General features: G+C 34.2%; 2 protein-coding genes and 1 pseudogene across 2 annotated transcripts; 2 read left to right on the top strand and 1 right to left on the bottom strand.

Moving 5' to 3' along the window:
* The first annotated feature begins 3812 nt into the window (after positions 1-3812).
* On the top strand, positions 3813-6184 carry LOC134267135 (uncharacterized). The gene is made up of 3 exons (XM_062749353.1): positions 3813-4578; positions 4748-5299; positions 5394-6184. The coding sequence occupies exons 1-3, from the start codon at positions 3900-3902 to the stop codon at positions 6182-6184; spliced, it is 2022 nt and encodes a 673-aa protein (XP_062605337.1). The 5' UTR covers positions 3813-3899.
* Positions 6185-6275: 91 nt separating this feature from the next.
* Positions 6276-6842, top strand: LOC134267136 (uncharacterized). Its single transcript, XM_062749354.1, has one exon. It carries the CDS (start codon positions 6276-6278, stop codon positions 6840-6842), a length of 567 nt encoding a protein of 188 aa, XP_062605338.1.
* A 3249-nt stretch (positions 6843-10091) lies between these two features.
* LOC134267134 (major facilitator superfamily domain-containing protein 8-like) lies at positions 10092-11550 on the bottom strand (annotated as a pseudogene).
* Between the last annotated feature and the right edge of the window lie 2277 nt (positions 11551-13827).

The raw sequence follows: 13827 nt of genomic DNA on the forward strand, positions 1-13827 counted from the left end.
GAGCTATCCCACTCACAACCAGTGGATAAGTGTATATTATATTTCAAACATGACGTAAGTTTCCCTCTAGTCAATGCATTATGACGTCATGAAATGCGTAATTTTCCCCATATCCTGTAAATTCCTTTTAAAATGGCCTAAATTTGAAGTATTTTTTTCAAAATTTCATTCAGAGTACAACTTCTGATCCAATGTATGAAATTACACAATGATAGATCTGTTTCTAAAGATTAAAAAAAACATCAATCTGATTAAAATCAGCTGTTCTGATACGCTATACACGAACGTTTCGTAAGCGGTAGCGTATCAGAACAGCTGATTTTATAAAAATCAGATTGAAAAAAAACGTTATATAATATTTGGATGATGGGCTGTGCTCAAATTTTTATTTGCTGAAGGTAGTCAAATACGCAAGTTTCCTGAGTACAGGGCCATTTTACGTACATTTTACGTAAACCTAGGTGGCATATTTTCTATAAAGCACTCCGAATCGCAAATAATTTTTGATGGAATCAATTTCCTTTGTCCGTAATCTATTCACAATATTTCTTTTATTTACAAAATTGCAATATTACAGGCTAAACAAGAGACCAAGGGCCTTAGCGGTCACCTGAGTACAAAATAATTTAGAGCTACTTAAAAATTTAAAATAGATGAATAAAGATGAAGCATTGTTACCAAGATCAAAGGAATAATTAAATAGTCTATTACTCGTTAACAGTTCATAAAGTAAGTCTCACAAAGTAGATGGTAGTAAAAGAATAGAAGGCGCGGAGAACGTTTTGCAGACGCATGCGTACGCCGTAGTAGTGAGAGTCCGCTTTGGGGTCCGTCATGTTGTAGGAGACATTGACATTGGTCGGAAGATGCTTTATAGTGATACGCGGTACAAAACCTTACAGTTCAAATGATAATCCAGCAAGACAATGCTAGACTACATGTCTGCCAGGGATTTTCGCATATACCCACAATGTGGATACATTAAATGACCACCACACATTCCAGATCTATCGCCATTAGGGCATCTTTGGGATGAAATTGTTGCCCACAAGCCGCCATGCACGAATCTTAAGCAGCTGACAGCAGCAATCGCCGAAGAAAAGAAAGGTTTCCACACCGTACTATCAACACCCTCATCCAATCTACACAGAAGAGAATAGGCATAGCAACATTGGTACGTGGAGGACATACTTTTATTTTTGTGTTTTCATACATGAACCAGGTTTTTAAAATTTGTACAGCCAGTACAGGACTTTTGTTTTAGAGCTATTCTCTGTAATGACTTGAAATGTTATAAAGGAGCTTACTAGTAGTCTCAGAATTTCTCCAAACTCTCTATGATAAAAGTCTTTGATACCCTTAACTAATTTTGGGCAAAAATTGGTTACTATGTGTTATAGTCACCATGACAATACGTCTTAAAGTTTGAAATTGGGCATTTATTGATATGTTTCATTAAAGCCCCATAGTTAACATTTGCGGCAAAGCAAACAATTGGCAATATTATACTTTCATGTAAATTACTTGAATCTGATTCGTCGAGAAAGATTTGATAAAAAACACTACTACCCGCTGAATAATGAAGCCACGCCCTCCTGCGTAGCAACAGTCAACATTGCTTGACGACGGGTGGCTGCGCCTCGGTTGACAATGGTTTTCTTGGGGTGAAAATTTTCAATGTTACACTCAACTACATGCAATATTTATATAAGAACAAATTATGGTTTGCAATGGTTACCAAACCATATTCAAAAACAAAAGAGTCCATAACCGTACAGTATCATAGAAAGAACAAAAATTACAACTCCAACGACTGAGTAATTTTCAATAAGAATTATTGAATGTAAATAAGTCAATAAATGACTAGCAAATAAAGAAATGACTCTTTTACATTTTTTCTAGAAGAAAAATGTTAATGATGATATTTTAATTTCCCCAATTTTAACTATTAATGTCACTAGTTTTTTCTCAAATGGGAAGACCCAGGCCCTTGATTTCAAGACCTAAAACAAGAGGCCCATGGGCCACATCGCACATCGTAAAGAACATGCTGTTCTTTTCCAGATTTCCTCATAGTATTACCTACTATCAAGTTACCCATCCCTACCCCATGGGTAAAAATGTAGACATTTTAAAAATTTACACTACATCAGGCTGCTTTCGCAAAAGTTTCAGCTTTTATGTCCCATTAGTTCCTGAGAAGATGGTTTTTAAATATTTTCCCTATATATTTCAATGTAAAACTTGGATTCCAAATTGTGACCCCGCTCTGCCCCCAGGGGTCATGAGTTGAACAATTTAGAATCTACCCAGGATGCTTCCACAAATTTTTCAGCTTTTATGGCCCAGTGGTTCTTGAGAAGAAGATTTTTTAATGACATCACCCATTTTCGTCTTTTCTTGATTATCTCTCTTAAATTCCTCTTCATCCAAGGATGTTTTCTATCAAGTTTGGTTTAAATTGGCCCAGTAGTTCTTGAGAAAAAGTCGAAAATGTCAAAAGTTTACAGACGGACGGACGACGGTCAAAATGTGATCAGAAAAGCTCACTTGAACCTTCGGCTAGGGTGAGCTAAAAACCCTCAGGGCTGTCATATTTATATAAATTTACTTTGTTATTATATAAATATTGCATGTAGTTGAGTGTAACATTGAAAATTTCACCCCAAGAAAACCATTGTCAAATGAGGCGCAGCCGAGGTTTACAATGGTTTTCGAGGGGTGAAAATTTTCAGTGTTACACTCAACTACATGCAATATTTATTATATTATACTGAATGTTTTATACGAATACATATTACAGTGAACCGTGCGCGCATAAATTCCGCGCAGTCGCTATTTTTTGGAATACCACCCGTCGTCAAGCAATGTTGACTGTTGCTACGCAGGGGGGCGTGGCTTCATTATTCAGCGGGTAGTAGTGTTTTTTATCAAATCTTTCTCGACGAATCAGATTCAAGTACTGTAAACCAACTTTTATTCGCGTGCGAGAAATTTTCGCGAAGTTCGCGAGAGCCTCGTAATCGCGAATATTTCTCGCCGCGAACCGGTTTTTGAAGTGTATTTGTCTATTAACTACAGATCCAAAAAGACTTGATCGCGAAAATTTATTGTCGCGAACAAGTTTATCCCTAGAAAATCGCGAAATAAAGTCGTCGCGAATAAAAGTTGGTTTACAGTAATTTACATGAAAGTATGATATAATAAATCATTGTTCATATTCTCATTTTAAAACCTCCTCGTATCATGGTCTGACATGAAAATCATTTCTGAAAAATGAGCAACTCTTCATACCTCATACTATTTTTTGTTTGCATCTAGGCTTCGGAACCGGGGGCGGGGGGGGGGGGGGGGCTTTTTTGGCAAAAATAGACATTGTATATGCATTGAAAATTAGGTTAATGTTGGTTTAGCCCCCCCCCCCCACTTTCGATTAGCCCCCCTCCCCCTTTCAATTTGCTTCTGACGCCCATGATATGAATATAATGCTATATCTCGATGAAAATATTCCATGCTGAGATACTTTTAAAATATTAAGCCATTTCTTTATGGCAGTAAACGCGCACCCTTATTTATCGTGACGTCAATACTTATAACACAAACATATATTATTCGAAAAGTGCATACCGTATAGGTAAATATCTAGTTTTAACTTAAAAATATCTTCAAATAATTTTTTAACAAACTCATTTAATTTGATATGCTTAATTTGAAGAATGAATAAATACATGTATTCACGGATATATACTTTCGTTTTAAATTTGACATTTTTTCCGACTTTGTATTGATCAGTTCCAAAACGAAACAATTCTTTTAGAGGTGCTATTATATAGAATCGGAAGACGTTCCCAATTCTTGCTTAGTACGTGAAACGGTGACTATAGTTATAAACAATACAAATGGCTCTTGGATTAGACCCAGGGGGACGTGCACGCTTTGCCAAAATATTGATGGCGATCATCGATGAACTGACACAGGTGTATAGAGATCTACTGCAGCAACATGTTCCAGCAAGTCGGGTTTTCAATAAAGTTAAAGCATTAAAAGATGTTTTCGAAAAGCTAAAAAAAGATCAAATTTTAATTTTAAAAGACGCTTCTACAAAGGGATACGTGGATTTTGACATTACATTGATGTACACACTACTGAGGAACATTTGCACAAATATTCCACCGCCGACAAAAGGATGGGGAATCTCGGATTTTCCTGAAACTGGAGAAGTAGGATTGGGCGATGATATAGAAAGAATAAGATTAATCCGAAACAAAATGTATGGCCATGTCAGTTCTACTTCCATTTCGAAACAGTTATTTGAAGAATACTGGAAAATGGTATCTGACATATGCCAAAGGTTTCAGTCAAGGATAGGTGGATCATATACTAACGATCTACAGAATATATTTGAAGGGACAATTGATGAAGAACAGGAAAATCAATACATTGAAAAAATAAAAGCCGACAGCGAAAAGGATAAATCAGTCCTGGAAATGTTATCTTCCTTACAATCAGATACGAAGGAAATTAAGTCAAGGTTGGATATTAAGGAAACGAAGAAAAAGTCGAAATGCTCTAAAACGAGTGAGAATTTTAAATTTCTTTTACACGCAACACTATATATTGTTTGCAATTCAAAAAGGTTCTTTCAAGCTTCCAGTTTAAAAATGTCATTTTAATGCCATGGTCATTGGTCTTTATTTGCATTTTATTGCTCGTCAGGGTATTACATTTTGTTAATTATTTTATAAAGCAGGGCCTTATAGATCAGCAATTAAAGTCAATATCCGACCAAGAATAAACACAACAAAAACAAAACGAAAAGCTGACAAAAGTATGGACATCCTTAAAAGAACGCTGAATAAGATGGTGGAATACATTAACGAAAAGACAAAAGAGGGAGACATTTCCAAGGTCGAAGATTGTATAACACAGTTTTTGGAATATTCATCAAGCAAAGGGGATATTGTCTTCGTTGAAGAGTCACTAGAATCATTCGAAAAGAAGCTCAGATCGGCCTTTAAACATCAAGAGAAAGTTCGAATGGCAATTATGAAGAGGTTTTTCTCTTTCGTCATTAACCTTCGGGAGAAATACAAGGCGAAATTTGAGGTCAATGATGGATGCCTTTTGATTACCTTCTATTTTGAATCTTTACAAGGATTTGAGAAATTTACTGACGACTTAAGGATTGGAATAATTCAAGAGGAGTTGAGAAAGGTTGTTCAGTATGACCTATTTCTGTGGATATTCAAGCTGAAAAAAGATGATGTCATTGTAGAGCTTGATGAATTTGCTGATATTGGTAAGTGTGCCTTAACTCTTAATTATCAGATCTTATTGTTATCAGTGTTTAGATGCAATTTCAAATATTCGTTTAACCTTATTTGTTTCTAAAGGAGCTGACGACGTAGAAATAGAAGAAACAAGAAAATTGGCTAAAACTTGTACTGAATGCCACAAAATGACGCACACCACATGCCCAGAGTGTGAAGTTGGATTCTGTGAAAAATGTTGGACAACACATTGTCATGTCCATGAATTTGAGAAAATTAAACAACAACCAGCATCAGCATTTCCAGTACGATGTACAAAACATGAACATAGTACCAATACCAAATTTTGTAAGACGTGTAATACGTACATGTGCGAGTTATGCCCTACTGAAAGTCACTCTTTGCATGATACCATAAACTTAATAAAATATCAGCCGATGGAAGCTGAAATGAAAGCTGGAACCAAAGGGGTTCATGTTGCAATTACAAATATATATGAAAGTATTTATTTAAACATGAAAAGGAAGAGAGAAGAACTCCCAAAGCAATACAAACTCCTTAAAGATAAAATTAAACTTGAAGGGAAGAAACTGCATGAAAAAGTCGACGAGGCTGTAAAAGTGCACATTGACATGTTAGAAGACATGCAAATTAAACACTGGAATACTCTAGAAAACAGCATTCAAAAGATGAAAGACGCTTTAGATGATGTATCAAAAATGGTTGCAAATTATGAGGAAATTTTGAGAAAAGGACCAGTTCAAGATATAGAAACAAATATGGAAAGCTTTAAAATTATTCCGCAATGGTCTGATTTTACGCTTCCTGTTTTCAAACCACGTGATGTAGAGGAAAAGGTTGTTTTTGAGTGGATGGGTGATTTAATTCCCGGAGATTCAAGAGTTAATTCTTGATCCCCACAGTCTTGAATTGCCCATTCGGAAAGTGAAGCAAATGATCGGAAATCCCATTGTTTCTCAAAAGTTCCTGACAGGCTTGAGCGGAATGAGAAGTCTTGTAGATTTGGAAGAGAAAGTATGGACCTCTGGATATTATGTCGATACACCTTCATTATTTATTCTTCCGATGGTCAAAGAAGGAGCAAAACCTACAAAACTGGAAACATTTCCACTGGATAGGGTTATTTTTGATATGTGTTTTAATTTTGAGGGAGATCTGGTCTTCAGTGATTGTGCAGAAGGATCTGTGAACATCTGGAAAGACGATCAAGTAAAAGAGGTAGTGAGGCTCCAAGACTGGACTCCAATGGGAGTACACGCTACAAAAGAAGACATTCTCGTTTGTATGATACATACAAGTACGTGTGATAAGAAGATTGTTCGTCATAGACAAGGTTCCACCGAGCATTTTGAATATGATCAAGATGGAGAACCTCTTTTTAGTGACGTTGATGAGACTTTATATATAGCGGTGAATCAGGATTCCGATCTCTGTGTGTCTGATTATGGAGCAAATAAAGGTCTTGTCCTAAACAAAAGCGGACTTTTACAATTCACTTATACAGGTGAAACATTTTTGGATGCAGAACCATTTGGTCACGTGGCATTATGACGGACGCTATGTCCAGAATACTGGTCGCAGATTACAACAACTACTGCATTCACATCTTAGATCATACAGGAAAGTTTTTGTCTTTGATCGAAAACTCTGACATGTGCGTGCCTTGGACTATAGATACAATCGATGACAAGGTGGTAGTAGGGGACTACTATGAAGGAAGCATACTTGTGTTGAAGTACTTGGAATAGAAAGGAGCAAAGGTTCATTGGCTTCTTGAAGCCAAATGATGAAACTTTTTTTTAAAAAAAAATCTGTAATAATTTCTGATATATTTTAAAAAAGGCTTGTATATCTGTATGTGATGTAAGGCAAACGATCTTCATTGTTCTATAATTTTCTTTAATATACTAACTACTTTTACTGACTTGTATACCAGTATTACTCAATGTTTATGCCCCCGTAAACTAAGATTCGGGGTATATACCGGTAGTTTTCGTCTTCTCCGTGTGTTTGTCTATGGCTTTCACATTTCACAGAATTCCTTCTGACAAAACCTTTCTTTGGGTACCACCAAGTTTGACCTCATGACCTTGGAATTTGCCCCACTTTTTCAAAAAATTAAGCCGTAACTTTAGAACAGTGAGCACTAGGGCTTTCATATTTCAAACCCTTCTTTGGATACCAACAAGTTTGACCTTGGAGTTTGACTTGCATTTGAGAAAGTGTATTCCTTATAAGCTGCCATACGATGGCACCAGTGTTTCACAAACACATTTTTTTTAAATTTTGTGATTGTTATTGTTGTGCAAATCACACAGCCTTGTCATGCAGGTATGTTCCGGTAATCTACGTAGAGCTTCATGAAAAATATACCTGTACATGTGTGCAATTCTGTGTGATTCACACATCAATAAAATTCAACTAAAAACGCCCTTGTACTTACAATAAATATGTTAAAACCTGCAAAACTGTTTGACTTTAGACAGTAGGATTGAAATGCATTTTGTAGATATTGCAATATCACAAATTAAAAGAAAATTGTTGGGTTTTTTTTAAGCCTCGAGTATAAAATGACAGTGGAAAATATTCCAACGCAATAATAATGTGAATAAGTGGTTAGAGGTTTTATATTTAATTTGAAAAATGATGTTGAAATGAAATGTACATCACGGGTATTGTTAGAAGTTCCAAAGTATTTTTAAAAATGAGTAAATTTGTATGCATATATATGGTTGTTTATATTGGTGTCACCCACTATGTCAAATTAATTCTCGTCCTTATGAATGCAGTATAAATGTGTATGCGTCGTTTTTAGTTCAAGAAAAATAAAACAATGCCTTATTTGAAATTTTATTTCATATCATATTAATTCATTTCAATTTCCTGTAAACACATTGTTCTATTAATTTGTCTTCCTCCGCAATCATTCAATAATAATATTTGTATGGAAGTATTAATAAGATGTGTTGTATATTTACATGTGAATTATTAATATTATATTATTTATGATGTATTCCAAATGTGTTTAGAAGACTGAATTGACGTGAAACATCAAACTCATTTTATTACAGTTAGCTAAATAACCAGTGTTATCATAATTCACATAATGCATTTCTTGTTGTGCAGTCTAATTTGTAACATGACTTGGGAATTCTAATTAGTACTAAAAATTCTAAGAACTTCAAACTGTATGCATCGTCGCAAACCACGGCCAAAATGTACGATCTCTCCTATTCTGTAGACAGCCATAATGCGGATTCCGAACCGTGGGCACTGGCCATCCACAGAAGCCAGGGGTCTCAAGTCACCACTTTGTCATTGGATGTCCAAAGGCAACGTGGTGATTCAGGACCCCTGACTTAATTGCGAGGATGAACCGTGGCTTGAGATGATAAACTGTATGGCAGGAAGGGAAACGGGCAAACGAATGAAAGAAAACGTGACATTAACATATGAAAATATTGACATTATTAAAAAAAAACTCCACATAACATAATAAATTATTTCATTTCATGTCATGTTAATAAAATATTCTATCAGGAATACATAAATGTTAATTTGTGTTTGGGAGAGGTGGAAAAGAGGGTGTGGTAAACTTTTAGTAGGAAGGAATAAGGGCACCGAAACTTTCAATAACAATCTGGTAATCAATGTCTTATTTAAAATATACATAGTTAATGTGAAATTTCTTCAGATACAAAGTTTCACTTATTATTGACCAAAAATCCGAAAAGATGATATAACTAAATGAATATTCAGTAAAATCACTTAAGTATACACAAATATTGGTAAGTACATAATAAAAAGCTGATCAGTCAGCAAGGACTCTGCTGAGGGATGAAGAAGGGTTGACTGGGAAATGTTTGAAAAGAAAAAGAGTTTATTTCCAAGTACTATAAGAAGATGAGTGATTACCATAGCACTAACAAATTGTAAGCCTGCCTTAAATATATCTTGATACATATTTAAAAATAAAAATCCAAAAATATCACAAAACATTTACTGCAAGCGCTTTCGCCATGTTCGGCTCTTCAGGCAGTTATACAAAAATCTATATACATTGAAACATTAATAAATATTCAGCATTTTAATCAATATTTTACATTCTTACATCAGGAAATATCACAATCTTTGAACAAAATCATAAATATTGTAAGTTGAATTATAACAAAAATATATGAATAATTTCATTAAAAAAAACCCTGAATACATAACTGTTCAAAAATGGTTAACCTGAATGGAATGGACATAATTATGGTTTATAGAGTATACATACCATTAATTATCTAAGAAATATTAGAAATCCCATTGTATATTATTCCAAGAGAAACTATATCACATAAAAACAAAAAAATAAAAAATAAATAGACATGTGTGTATCTAATTTCGATCACAAAAATATAAATATATGGAAAGGAAAACAATAATTAATTTCTCTTTCAATGCATGTAAATATGATACAGTACACATATTATAATGTTATTAAATAAAACTGATGCTGAGACGGAAGTGTTTTGTGAAAAGGGTATAAAGAATGACATTGACATGTAAATGATGGTTTTTTTTGTACTGCAGAAACTATATGGTCATGGATTATAACTTTGAGCTTAAATTAATACATGAATATTTAATGGTTTGGACTGTGGATATCAGTCTGGATAGCTTAGTTGATAGAGGACTCATCTAGTGATGCAGGGGTCCTGGGTTTGATTCCCGGTCAAGATTCCAGCCATGTATTTTCTTCCCTGATGATTTGGTGCTGTGATGATAATATACATGTATATTACTGGGTATGTAGGAAATTAAACGTAATTTAAATATACTGGCCATAAATATCTATCTTAAGACAGCAGAGGTTGTCTCTCTTCATTCTTTTCAGCCTGAATGGTGCAACTCTGTTCCCGACTGTCAAGATCATTTAGTTTTCGATCTGTTTTTGTTTTCAGTTTCCTAAAGGATATTGATAGCATCAGTAAAGCCATTGCCAGAAGTCCTATCATTACACCAAACATAAGGTAGGGTTTATCAATTGCTGAACCAGCCCACAAAGGAGCGATGATGCAGCTGATGCCCACAACACTCCTTCTTATACCCTGGCTCAATCCCTGAGTCTCTTTCCTGGTCAGTTTGGAATATAATGAAATAGTGCACACAACCAAAAAGGGAAGAGCTAACATATCCAGAATAATGCCTATGGCAAAGAAAGCAATATTTCTCTGTGGCGTTTCTGGTGTGGAATGAGGGACCACATAACTAGCCAACAGTTTGCTATAGTAAGTATTGCACAACCAAACAATAACATCACACGATCTTGTAATTTCTTGCTGAGAAATCTCACCAGCATGAATACAATGACAACCTCAACTCCAGCTAAGCAATACATAATACTATTCTCAATTTCCCCCCAGTTCAGTAGTTTTTGTGACAATGGAGTTGCCATGGTTTCCAGGGCAACTTGGTTAAAAAAGCTGTTGAATTGCAAAGCAATCAACACTATAATTTCCTCTCGTATATAATCATCATACAAAAGTTTCAGGGTCAGCTCTGGACTTTCCTTAGTATTTTCTGTAATTTTGTAGTGTAAATTTTCCCCTTCTTTAATTGTTTCTTCAGTAGTTTGAAAGCTCTTTTCCTTACTTCCATATAGAATATGAAGATCTGTGAAGAAGAAGATAAGAAAAATGCACTGTAATGTCCACATGCATGCCATAAATGCACCTGGGGCAGTGAATTTATTGACAATGAAGGGTCCAATATAGAAATTAGAAAGGCGAAGGAAGAAGTTAAGTCCTGGTCCAAATACTAGCCCTAACTGTCTCATCGAAACAAGGGAAGAAATGATTCCTGTTCTGTCTTCTTCAGATGTGACTCGGCCTATTTCGGCTAGAATTAAAGCTTCTCCGCCGGCACCTAATCCACTAACAAGTCTACTTCCCAAGAGAAACCATTTAGATATCCCCATGAAATACATTGTATTACCAGCCACCTCCCAAAATGTGCATAGAATCAAAAGCAATTTTGGTCTCCTGAATACGTCTGAACATCTACCAATCACAGGTGAAAACAGAAGTGCTGAGAAACTGTAGGCTGACAACACAAGTCCGAGGAAATACGGATGAACATCAAATTTGTTTTTCATGTACAACCACAGTGTTGGGAGAATAACTGCATACTCGATTCCTCCCATCAGGAAAAATAGCCCACATATAACATAAGTGACACGTTTTTTACATTTTAGAGACATTTCAATTTAAAACTTTGGAATGTTTACCGGTTTCAGCAGAATTGCACCTTAGTTCCGGTTTGTGGGTACATGTTAATTCAATCAGAGTTGTTTCGATTTCTTAAGAGGAGACAATACAGACTGAATTATAAAATGAATATTTTCGAGGGCATAGTAGAACAAAAGGGCAAATTTATTTTTTATCTAAGCATAAAACAGAAAAATTTAATTGAAATCATTATATAATCGGAAAAATTCAGTGTAAAAATTTAAATTATGTCCTAACTGTGAAAACTGTCAGTCAGCATTCGATTTTAAAAATTGGTCATAGAATTTGCAAAATGTTGACAAGTAACATCAAATCATTATTTTGAGAGTAGGATAAAGTTACAATATGTTATTAAAGTTTTACACAAGAATGATTAAATCAATTGGGTGAAATTCTATTGATAAAGACTTTGCTGTTCTGGAGAAAAAAAATGACGTTAATTTGTTTTTAAAGATACTATAATATAAATTTTTATTAATCCTTAAGGATGTACAACATACCTACCCCTAAAAATTCCTGTCGTTTAATTTTCGTTATTTTTGTATATTTAATACATGACTATATCTACTGCATGTATGCACATTTTGTACAAAATCGTTCGAGTGGTTTTTGGACAGGAACTTCCAAAAATTACCCCCCTTTAGTTGTTTACAAGGAGAGAAAATTTTTAATCAATGAACTACTTAAACCTTGATTTTCAAAAAAGCCAGATTAGATATAACTGTCAAATTTCATTGACTTATTTCTGTAACCATTTAACACAAAAACATAGTCATCTTTTTGATATACATATCATCAAAACAATTTTTAAAGACCTTAAACTGAAAAACTATTAATTATCTAAGCCTTGAAAATTGTGTATTTTTCAAATTCAAAATTTTTTTGTGAAAAAACCTGTCGTTTAATTTCGATAAAAAATTTTCTTTAAGTAGCTGGTAGTAAAAATAATCTTCATAATTTTTTGTATAATTTTTGTACGACCAGTTTTGATTTAATAGCGGAAAATTACCCCCTCCCCCTTTCTCAATAAATCACGTTCCCGCGCGTCTTTCAGACGGGGGTCGATCACTTTGCTATGAATCTACAAATACACATTTTAAAAAAATCAAATTGGAATATTGCTTTTGCTTCAAAAATATATTAACTTACAAATTTAAAAGTTCTCATATGTAAAGCATATTTAAATGTAGATTTTTAGGCAATTTTTGAATACCCCTATCACCCCCACCCCTTCCTTTTTTGCATCGCAGACCATTAGCGTTTGACGAAACGTCGTTTACAGTGCAGATATACTGGTATTTCGTCATTTGAATCCCGGAGGTATAGTTCTTAAATTCATGAATGCAGAATAAATTTTGACTACTCTTTTTATATGTATCAGGAAAAAAATACTGAAGGATTTTAGTGTTCTGTCCATATATGTATGCGTTATGCATTCCATATCACATGAAACCTGGATACGAATTCAAGTTTTGTTGAACTTCAATATGCCGATTTTTAATTTTATATCTTTAATTTTATTCATTAAAAAAATGTTGTATGTTCAAATATCTCCTGTGATATGAATGGAATAATTTTAGTTTCTTTCATGTCATTATTTCAAACGAGACAGTATGTGGCCGTGGGGATACATCGACATTTGCATAGATGTGCACACCTCATGATATTGTACGCATTTCTTTCAATGTCGTTGCTTCTAAAGTTAGTATGAAAATTCCGTATTCCTCCACATTAACTTCAAAATATCAAAAACTCTTCATCTATTTCAATTTATATCAAATCGCACTTTGATATTTTTTAAAAAATCTTACAGGCTACGTTTTGTTTTGATTCGAGGAAATGCGAACCGACATTGTTGACAGAAAGTCAAACGATTTGCTGCAATAGGATATTCATTAATGCAGATAATCTCAGTACAAGTGAACAATTCTTTTCAATTCTATACTTACATTGTGTATATGAGGTCTATAGCATTCAATTCTCGGATTTATCAGGTCTTGCTGTAAATGTATCTGATTCTGTGGAAAACCGTGAATAAAGGGAGGAAAATAAACATCTCCTATATTTTCAGAGTTGTTCCTCTTTGATCAGTAAGGGTCTACATCGATTTTACATTGTAAAAATTTTTTTTTGTTTATTTATTGTTATTTTATTTAATTAAAGAAAAAAAAACAATATTTATATCGTAAATGCACAAACTGTAATGAAGACCATTAATCGGAATGTTATATAGCCAATTGTACGTAATGAGAATTTCGGCAATG

Source organism: Saccostrea cucullata, unplaced genomic scaffold (genome assembly GCF_032062105.1).
Source record: "Saccostrea cucullata isolate Sc308-1 unplaced genomic scaffold, CSIRO_AGI_Scuc_v1 ctg245, whole genome shotgun sequence".
Taxonomy (NCBI): domain Eukaryota; kingdom Metazoa; phylum Mollusca; class Bivalvia; order Ostreida; family Ostreidae; genus Saccostrea; species Saccostrea cuccullata.

Bases quoted from the DNA above. Each gene is read 5' to 3' on its own strand.
- LOC134267136 (XM_062749354.1), top strand. From the start codon at position 6,276: ATGAGAAGTCTTGTAGATTTGGAAGAGAAAGTATGGACCTCTGGATAT.
- LOC134267135 (XM_062749353.1), top strand. From the start codon at position 3,900: ATGGCTCTTGGATTAGACCCAGGGGGACGTGCACGCTTTGCCAAAATA. The intron at 4,579-4,747 runs GTGAGAATTTTA...TATTTTATAAAG, and splicing joins GTCGAAATGCTCTAAAACGA to CAGGGCCTTATAGATCAGCA. The intron at 5,300-5,393 runs GTAAGTGTGCCT...TTGTTTCTAAAG, and splicing joins TGATGAATTTGCTGATATTG to GAGCTGACGACGTAGAAATA.